At 33.2% G+C, this 11,024-nt stretch overlaps 1 protein-coding gene across 1 annotated transcript in view; it reads left to right on the forward strand.

The window, feature by feature from the left end:
* Positions 1-10,037: 10,037 nt before the first annotated feature.
* The window catches only part of LOC110032422 (BI1-like protein), a 4,407-nt gene continuing 3,420 nt past the window's right edge, over positions 10,038-11,024 (forward strand). The window contains exon 1 of the mRNA XM_020736054.1: positions 10,038-10,439. Within this exon, the coding sequence (XP_020591713.1) occupies positions 10,175-10,439 (265 nt within the window). The 5' untranslated portion in view covers positions 10,038-10,174. The remainder of the gene's footprint in view (positions 10,440-11,024) is intronic.

Genomic DNA, 11,024 nt, shown 5'->3' on the forward strand with positions numbered 1-11,024 from the left:
TTGGAATTTTTTGAGAATTTTAGAATTTTTTTTGGGATTTTGGGTTAAAGGAGGGTCCCAAGAGCAGTCAGGTAATTTGGGGGTGTCTGAGGCAAAAGACTTAAGATGAACCTTTCAAGTAGAATTGGATAGATATCCATTCTAAATGAATTATGGAGCAGTTAGGTAATTTGGGGGTGTTTGGGGCAAAAGACTTAAGATGAACCTTTCAAGTAGAATTCATAGATATCCATTCTAAATGAATCATGGATCAATAAAATCCCCATTTTGGGTCCCCATGTATTGGTCTTAGTCAGGGTATTGTGAGGGTATTGTGTACCTTAGCTCCAAACCAACACTCAGGGTCAATCCTAAGGCCAAGTAACCCTTATAGGAACTCTCCTTGAGTTCCCTCATAATGATCTCACCTACTAAATGCTAGAGGTTAGGACCAATATGTGGAACTTCAAGTTGAGTATAGAGAAGAGTTAATGGTGAGGATACCTTTTCTAGTTTTCTAAGACTAGTCAATAGGAAAGTCCTATGGCTAGACCTAGGCTACTAAAGAAGTTTCTATACCTCAACCAAAAGTGAGGTCAACATGATTTATTGCATGCCAAGAAACATCAAGCGTATTTTATTTCAAGGTGAGTACGCTTATCTATATCTTCTGAATTTTAGCAAGAACTCATAGTATGTAAGTACTATAAAACATTTGTCATGTTCTTTTGGCAAATAATCTTGATAATCTTGATAAATAGAAAAGTTCAAGAGTCTCTATGATGAGTTAAATAACTTAATACTAAAGGCCTGTTTCTTAGGCAACTTAAAGAGGTTCGACCCGTTAAGGAACTCAAGCCTCAAGGTTTTATGTAACTTCATGCTTGATAAGTTTTAAATTGTAGCTAATTCCAAACAACGCAAAATTGATAACTTGTTAAATTCAAATAAATTTAAGCTCTATTTTTGTTAGTGAAGATTGAAGGAAGTATATAGAAATTATAAAACTAAGAGATACACTATTTATAGAGAAATTTACATCAATAACAATGTCAACCTTAAGAAAGGTAGAGACTTAACCAATGAAAGAAGAAAAAAAAGATGGAAATTGACTTCATTAAACAAACAACTACTAAAATAGCTTCTATTATGATAATTTTTTTTTTTGAAAGAAACTAGAGTATCTGAGAGGTCCCATTGAAAGAGTGGATATTCTTATGAGATTTCTTAGTGTTGTGAAAAAACGACGGCAATACAGCGAAAAATCGGGTCGAAAAAAATCGCAAAACAGAAGCACAACGGAAACACACAGATTTACGTGGTTCGACAAATCGCCTACGTCCACGGAGCTGCAGAGGATTTTATTACTTTGAGGATTTCACCGTCGACCACATCGACTTACAAGAAAACTCTCTTTCTCACCTTCTCTCTTTCCTCTCCTTCTCTCTCTCTCTTTGCCCGAGAGCCACCACCAAGGAAAGGAGCTCAAAAGAAAAAAGCACAATTTTGATTCCAGCCGTAAGCTTGAAATCCGAGGTAGATTGGAAGGGAAGAGACACTTGACTGCTTGCGATGCATGAATTTAAAGCCAAATTAAAAGACCCACGTAAGGAAGCTTTTAATTAACAAATCCTGCTTATAAGCAATGGCAGGATCGAGCAGAAAAATGTTTCCTTTTCTCTTAGCAATCAAGTTGGCGGAACCCTTCCTTGACATCAGACTAGGGGTGTAAACGAACCGAACACGAACGAACAAAGCTTGTGTTCGTGTTCGGTTCGTTTAAAATTTAGTTTGTTTGAAATAAGCTCGTGTTCGTTTCTTAACGAACGAGTCGAACACGAACCGAACACGAGCAGTTCGCGAACGACGAGCCAGTTTGACATCCCTAATATTAATATATAAAAATAATATTATATATTAATTATATAACTTATATTATATAAATATGTCGACTTACAAGAAAACTCTCTTTCTCACCTTCTTTTTCTCCTCTCTCTTTGCCTGAGAACCACCACCAAAGAAAGGTGCTCAAAAGAATAAACCACAATTTTATTCCAGCCTTAAGCAAAAATATTGAAGTAGATTGGAAAGGCAGAGATGCTTGACTGCTTTGCGATGCATGAATTTAAAGCCAAATTAAAAGGCCCACTTAAGGAAGCTTTTAATTAACAAATCCTACAATAAGCAATGACAAGATCCAAAAGAAAAAATGTTTCCTTTTCTCTTAGCAATCAAGTTGGCGGAACCCTTTCTTCACATCAGATAAAGGAGGTGATTAATTCCTTAATTTCGTGATTCCAAATTAAGCATGCAATCATGCTTTAATGGCCATTAAGGCAATGCCATAATTCACGAAATCTGGAGAGGAATAAGGCAGGACATATAGCGTAATTAATAGAAGGAAGGGAATTTAAAATAATGTCATTATTTTAAATGGTTTCCTAATATTCAAAGATTCGCTTAATTTGTATGTCGTAGTAGACCGGGCTCCACATAACTTAACACTTAGAAGTCATTCTAGAAGGTATTGTATTGATAGAAGTAAGAGCAAAAAATTCTCAAAAGCTGTTGACGGCACAAATTTACTATTCAAAATTCAATTTTTAAAATCAAGATAAATTCTTGTAATTACTTAATTTGACCCATCTTAGAGTAAGACTTCATTCTTCGACCTAATCTTTAACCTTTTTAAGGAGATAGAGGAGTTGACTATTTACATTCTTGGGAAGACGTCAACTAAATTTAGGATGATTTTCTTTGATGTTTCTTAAATAGAGAAAGACCGCACAAAGTGTGTTCGAGAGTGACTTTTAAGAAAATTACAATAACAAGTATTGTCGACGATGATAGGACAAAAGAAGCAACACTTTTACTAATGATGCTAAAATCATTATTGGAATCAAACATACTAGCAATGTTGTCATATTTGTTAGTAGACTTAGCTAAATAATCCAACCCAACAATACAACATATTTGTTGGGTGTTATAAAAATGATTATTAAATAAATATGAATGTTATTAAATTATTATTAAATATTTAATTTTGGGGAGAAAATTTATATGATATTAAGTAATCTAGTAAAACTCTAAGAATGAGAAGTGTCACATTTGTTCATCCCTAATTTCCACCATTATCTCACTGTAAGCTAACATATTTTGATATCATGAGATGACATGTTAGTCTCGATTTTATTGACTTATTATTACATTTTTTAGATAATATAACATTATGCTGTTAGGGAGAAAAATCCTCACTTTCGGGAATCACTCGTTTCGTTTAAATGCCACAATTGATGTTCAACCTTCCTTCTTTGGATGTCATTGATAATGCTAGCCACTAGGACATCCACTTATCAATATGTTATCATTGATTTTTCTACTTTATAAAATAAGACTCACAACTCATAATTCATAAAAGTAGACCTCCTATGCATTTGCACATTATAAAATGTACTTCTCACACCACTTATTAAACTTTGTTATAACCAATGGAAAAATTATTCCATACAGATCGGACACCGCTTACGTGCGGTATCCGATCCGGACCGTAAATCACCTGATCTACGGTCCCGATGTATTTCAGTGGGCCCCACCTAAAATTAAAAAAAAAACGGAAATAATCCTGACCGTAGATCACCGTGATCTACGGTCAGGATCAGACACCGCATGCAAAGATGCATGTGATGTCCGTACGCAATAATTTCTCATTCATTTAACCAATGGCGCAACTAGAATTTAAAAAGAGAGGAACAGAAACCAAAACTACTAAAGAATGTTAGACTCTTTAAAGCAACACATACAAAAAATTTAATTATGAAAAGTTATAAATATGAACAACCTATATAATAAAAATTACTTCTTTTAATCTTGTTATTATGCCGAGGTTTTCAAATTATGTCTAAAAATGTAAAATTACTTCAAAATCATCAATCATTGATTATATTTCAAAACCCTTTTATACTAATCCTCCTCAATTAATTTTTTTAGTAAGCTTACAACAAAAGCCTCCTTTATAAGATTTGAAGACTCAAGCGTTTCATGAGCTTTTCGGCATTTACAATTTCTTGGATCATTATTGCTAACAAGTAAAAATGAAATTATATATTTAAAATAATTAATATAACTATGATGTTTAAATATAAAACTAAATAAATATAATATATAGATTAATATTAAAAATATATATGACAAATTCTTAGCGTTAAAATACATACGAGTAATTTAAGGCAAATCCTATATTTAAGTTTGATGTGGTGAAACTTTTAATGTAATATGTTTTATTAAGAGATGTAATCCAATCTAATAGTGAAGAGTTCCCCACTCAACCAACCCTAAATTTCGTTTTAAATTGCAACACGATGACTCTAATATGACCTGTTTAAATCACAACAATAAACATGAACATCCTACTGCGTCATAGATAATCTTACTCAAGGTTTGTTCGTTTCATATATTATAAACATAAAGTAAATCCAATGTTAGCATTTTGAAAATTTGAGTTTTGATGAATAAAATTAAAATTAATTTACTTATGAATTTGGATCTCAATCTTATAACAAGTCATTTTTAATGTATTTTGAATACATGCATGACCAAGCATTTGCACCAAAACACTTTTGCCTCCCCCTTTAGCATAACATTTGCCTTAAACCCTCATAACAATGCCTCACTTTTATGCATGATGCTAACTCATAATGGCGAATATGACCAGTAGCACTCGTGACAGTGAACATTACCCCAAAACCTGTGATTGTATGACTCCTCATGCAAAATCACCAATAACATTCTCTCCTTGGGTCATTCTACACCACACAAACCTTAATGATGCCTACCTCCCCTAGTAACAACCCACAACAAAATGTAACCTCCAAAACTTACAATTTTGCCAATAAAAACTAACATGTCTAAGCATTCTCCCATTATCACAATCATTTTACATAAAATCACAAAAATTTTTAGAGTTTAACTTATTATAATAAGGGTCATCTGGTTTGCTAAAAAAAAAGTGTAATCAAGTGGTGTAGTTGAATTATTGTAGAATTGTTTGGTTGAGTACAAAATAAATATAAAATATTTATTTTTATTTAATTTGAAATTAAACGAATTTAATGCAAATTAAGAGGTCGAATGCACAAATGTCAGTTGGGGGTGAGCGGAGTGGTAGGCCTATTGGTGGTGGCAGAGAGTGCAGGTGATCACTCGATGTTAGGGCTGTTAACTATTCGATTTCGAATTGAGCCAAGGCCGGCTCAAAATCAGCTCGAAAAAATTTCAGTCCAAAATATTGGCTCGTAGCACGGTTCTTTTATTTCGATTCGATCTCAATCGGAGCCAAACTTTAAATCAATTTTAGAGCGATTAACTATCTTCGAGCTAAATTTGATAAATTCACAGCCCTAATATTTGTAGTATTGTTAATGATCAGATTTCAAGCTGAGGTCGGGCCGGCTCAAAATTTGGTAAAAAACATTCGATCCAAAATTTTGACTCGTAGCTCGTAGCTCGTAGCGTGTAGCTCATAGCTCGACTCATTTATTTTTATCCAATCTCAATCCAAACCAAAAATTTGAATCAATTTTTTCAGCGAGTAATGATCTTTAAGTTAATGATGGTTATGGGTGATAGTGGATAAATTCGCTGGAAATAGCCAAATAAATAAGGAAAATTTACATACATACCGCATAAATTTTATGTATTTATATATCTAATACCTATACTTAATTTTTTACATGAATACATCTTATCCATGCAAGTAAATGTGTATTTCCCCTTTTAAAAATTAAAATACTTATATTTTTTAATTGATATGAAAGATTTGGGTGTATAAATTTGAAAGTATAGTTGTTAGATATGTAAATATATAAGAATAAGGTCTTATGTATGTAAATACACCTAGGATTCAAGAACAAAATGCTTCCTTGAGATTACTTAGGGATCACTATAAACTCTTCTAATCACTTATGAGTTTTTCGGGCAGATTTCAACTTATTAAATCAATTATTTGAATTTTTTTTTGATTTACTGGTTGGGATACACTTACATTCCTAAGATTAGTAAAAAGCACATCTTTTCTTTAGTAAACAATTTCTTTCGCCATCATACCTCTTCAAGCACTATGCATACTCTTGTCTGGCATTGCACTACTTTGTCTAGGCCTTTTGGTGAACTAGACCTTCCTAATTTAGAAATTGTTAACCTATTGCAAGGCTAAACTCGATCATCTCCAATGGGAGTGATTTTAAAATTGGTTCCCTTTGATATAAATGGAGGACTTACTCTTTCTTCAGGAAGGAAATTTTGCAAATTGAAGCTAGAATAAGAGAATGTCTTACCCGTAATGTTAATAATTACATCAAGCTCTCCTTTTGTTTTTATCCCTAGTTAGAGGGCTCTTCCCTTCTTGAGAAGTATGGTGAACAAATCTATACTTGGTTCAGTTGCACTAAAGACAAAAGGATTATTGATGCATCCTAGGTGGATGCTGGAATCTCCCCTCTTCACAGAACACCCCCACAAATTGTATTAATTCTATTTCAAATATTCCCATAAGAGATGATGGTCCTAATTGTCTTTGAAACAATAAGAAATTTTTTTTCTCACAAGGAAACTTGCATTTTCCTTTATAAATTCTTTAATGAGATTTCTTGGCAAAAATTATATGGTTTAAAGGTCACTCCCTTGAATAAGCTTCTTTTGTGTGGAAAATTCTTATAAGGGGATTAAAACTAGGGATGTTCTTAATGCTAAGGGGTATTCGAGCCACAAAGGATTGTGTTTTGTGCCTATCTTGGCATGAAACCCATATGCATTTATTGTTTGAATGTCATTTCACTTTCTTTGTTCTCACTAGGAGCATTCCTTTTGGGAATTCTTTTCATTTGAGAGGCTCTAAGCCACAAATCCTATTTTATGTTGATAATATTCATTCTAAGCAGTCAAGGAAATTTTTCCTGCTTGTTATTCATATTACATCGTATTACACTTGCTTGAAAGAAACTCTACAATTTTTACTAATTGCTCTGCATAAACGGAGACTATTATTGACAATATTAGACTTGCTGTTATAGATAAAAGTCGAAGATGAAAGTATATGGATGATATTCATGATAACATTAAAGATATTTTTCTTATATGAACCGCTATATTGGTGCCTCCTAACTGTTTATTGCACTGATAAGTTTTATATTTATCATGGTAGCCAATTTTTTTTTACTTTCTAGGCTCAGAGAGACACTGCTTCACAGATCATGCTGGAATGGTTATTTTGGATGACTTGTTAGAATTCTCTGGTGTTTGTTGTTGGAGCGATTCTTGCTTTTACTTCATACAGTCTTACTTACGTTGGACTGCTTAGAGATATTACAAATCGATGGACGCCTCGAATATCTCTATTGCTATGAAATTATTCTTACTTCGAAGGAGCCTATGCTTGGGTTTTTGTTATTCTTAACCCGCCTTTTACATTTATTTTTCATTTTACTCTATAAGTTCCAAATTTCTAAAATTAGTAGGAACATTTACATATATATCTTGAAATGGTGGTATTTTGTGGTGATACAAAAGATTCAAGTGATACAAATGTAAAATAAAAATATACGCATTCTATTCAATATGTAACTACAAAAGAATGGAGTAGTATATACATGGTTTATAAAACCGAACCAAACAGGTTGGTTCGACCGTGAACTTGCTCCTGGTCCAATTTGGGTTTGCTTAATAACCATCCTGCATCAAACCGGATTGAACAGTCATCGAACTGGCCAAAACTGGCCAAAACAGGCCGAATTGACCTCTAAATTGGCTACAACATTTTAAAAGAATTTTAAAAGCCTATAGTAAGGTGGAGTCTCATGTGCTATTGTTGTAGCTATCCTATATTCTCATGTCTTTCAATATAAAATAAATGTGCAACTTTTTTAAATACTTTTTTATATTATTTTCTTTTATAATTTACGAAATATGAAATACAAATAGGCATATATATATATATATATATATATATATATATATATATATATATACATATCTCTCTTTACATGCATATCGCTTGATTGTTATCTATTTACATATCTAACACCTAAACTTTAATTTTTACAAACATATCACATTATCTATGGATAAAAAGCTAAATTTCAGTTTTTAAAAATTGAAAAGGTATATTTTCAATGTTGAGTGGAATAAATTATAAAGGGGTGTTATATATGTAAATACTTAAGCAAAGACATGGTGGTATGTATGTTGATCCCCCAATTTTTTTTTTTTTTAGATATTATATTGTGATTCTTATATTTATATTTAACTTTTTTGAAATGAATTGTTATAAACTTCTAAAATAATTTGTTAAAATTATTATGATGTTAGTTATTTAAATATTCAGATTTATTTTATATTTTACAATCAATTTTTTCTTTACATCATTTTGGTCATATTTACATAAATTTATAAATTATCGGCTCAATCAGGGGTGTAAACGGGCCGAACACGAGCGAGTTTGGAGCTCAAAAAGTGTGTTCATGTTCGGCTCGTTTGCTTAACGAGTCAAAAACAACATGTTCATGAACAAAGAGTCATTTTGGTAGCCTTAATCACGTAATCATAAGATGTTAAGAGTTGGAGCAAGATTTAAAAATAATTTTTTATAATAAAACATCATTGGAATTTAATTTAATAATTTTTATTATATTTTCTTAATCAATACTTTTAATTGATTGTAAATCTTTGCAACATTATAGTCAATTTACTTTTTTTTAAATACTACTCATCAATATATATATATACACAGATATATATATATATATATATATATATATATTGATACGCCACCAACAATTTTCATCAACCAACACAAATCTCAATGCAATTTTTTGAACAGGAGATATTCAAACTTCGATTAAGAGTCATCCGGAGCTTCGATTTTAGCAAAATTATAATCAAACTGATCCGCTTGATGAGACGGACCTAATGATATAAAAGTTAGTCCAATCAAATCAGACCCGGATCAAGTCATTAAACCACTACTACAGAATTTCTGGAGATATTTGAAAGGTCAAACAAATGTCGAATCTAGCGAGTTTATAGTCGAATCGAGCGTCTAAAAAAGACAAATCCAACGAGCCTAAGATTGCTCAATTACAACATCGTTAAGGCACTCAAATGTCCATCAAACGTCATCTGATCAAGGGAAGCTCTCCGGATCGTCCGATCAAAAAGGTTCATATTCCTGCATTAATTGCACTCAAAACACTATAAATAGAGTCTCACCCCTCACATGAGGGGGGAGAGGCTTAAGAGAGAAGTTGAGGTTTTGAGAAAGAGCTCAAATCCAAGATTATCGTCGCCATCATCGATCACCGTCGACCACCACTGACCATCGACCACGACCGCTGACCTCTGTCGACCACCGCCGACCACCGTTGAACGTCGTCAATTACCGCTGACCTCTGTCCACTACCGCCGACCGTCATCGACTGTTGTTAGCCACCGCTGACCTCCGTCAACCACCGCTTACTAGACGTCATCAGTCGACGTTGTAACGTGGAAAGCTAGTAACCCTTTCCCACCTGTGGGACAAGGGGCATTTGTAATCATCAACTTATAGTGGATTTTTACAACTGGGCCAGACCCCGTGGTTTTTCCCTTTTTACGTGTTTTCCACGTAAAAACTTCTGGTGTGATCATAGCTCGATTCATTTTTATCTGAGTGTGTGTTGAATTCTCGTGCAACGCTAAAATGATAATCTATTACTCTACCGCCACGAATTTTCTAGCAAGCATCATATATATATATATATATATATATATATATATTGATGAGTAGTATTTCGAGCCAAAACGAACTGAACATGAATAAATAAATTTTTGTTCGTGTTGTCCGTGTTCAGCTTATTAACTTATCGAACGAGCCGATCACGGGCTTCTTCTAGTTGTTCAATGTTGTTCGAATTTAAAAAACTTACACAAATGTCTAAATTTCTTATTTTTACTTATATTTAATATATTCTAAACAAAAAAGTAAATTTTGAAAAACTACTTTATCAGAAGTTACAGAAGACGCTCGATTAGAACCGCAGGGAACGAACGCTTTTTTAACCCTTCATACTGCTCCATCCTCAATTCCCCTGTTTCACCAAAAAACCTTCTTCTTCCCGACCACCCCAAACCCTAACCGAGTTTTCTGATCCACAAGAGAGAAAAGATGATGGAGTGGAACCGACCGACGTATAAGGGCGCCGATCTGGAGGCCGGCGGGCGAGCGCGGCCTCTCTATCCGTCAATGTTAGAAAGCCCTGAAATCCGGTGGGCGTTCATTAGGAAAATCTACACCATCGTCTCCATTCAGATGCTTCTTACTATCGCCGTTTCAGCAGTTGTCATCTCCGTCAGGCCGATCTCCCATTTTTTCGTCTCTTCCACTGCGGGCCTCGCCCTCTACATCTTCCTCGTCATCTTGCCTTTCCTTGGTAATCACTCCTGCAACTTTTTTCATTGTCCTTTTTTTTTCTAACTTTTTCTGCATGTTGTTCTGGCTTTTGCTTCCAATTTGTGGTTTTGTTTCTGTCATTTCCTATTTTTTGTGGTGATTTTTTGCAATTTTTTTTTGCTGATCGAGGTTTTGATGTTTTGGATCAATTTCTTAGTTTGTTCTAGGGATTCAAATCTTATGTTTAGCATATCTAACGACTAAATTTTTGATTTTACATATGTATACTACGTACCTATGCATGAAAAATCGAAACAATCACATTTTGTTGATATGAAAGATTTTGATGTTAAAAATGTAAAAAAAAACACATTTTTGAGGTATTAGGTATGTAAATATATAGGAATTGGGTGTTATGTATGTAAATGACCCTTTATTTTATTTTCTTGAAAAATTCGTTTTTTTTTTTTTTTGGTTGCCGGCGGTTGTGGCAAGTGGCAGCTTGCGATTGTACGCAGCAAAAAATTCTTAGGTGTTTAACATTTGATTTTCTTTCACGTCATATTAAAAATGTCTTTTTTATTATTTTTTAAAAGGTAATATATACTTTTTAAATTTATATATA

Source organism: Phalaenopsis equestris, unplaced genomic scaffold (assembly GCF_001263595.1).
Source record: "Phalaenopsis equestris unplaced genomic scaffold, ASM126359v1 Scaffold000938, whole genome shotgun sequence".
Lineage (NCBI taxonomy): Eukaryota > Viridiplantae > Streptophyta > Magnoliopsida > Asparagales > Orchidaceae > Phalaenopsis > Phalaenopsis equestris.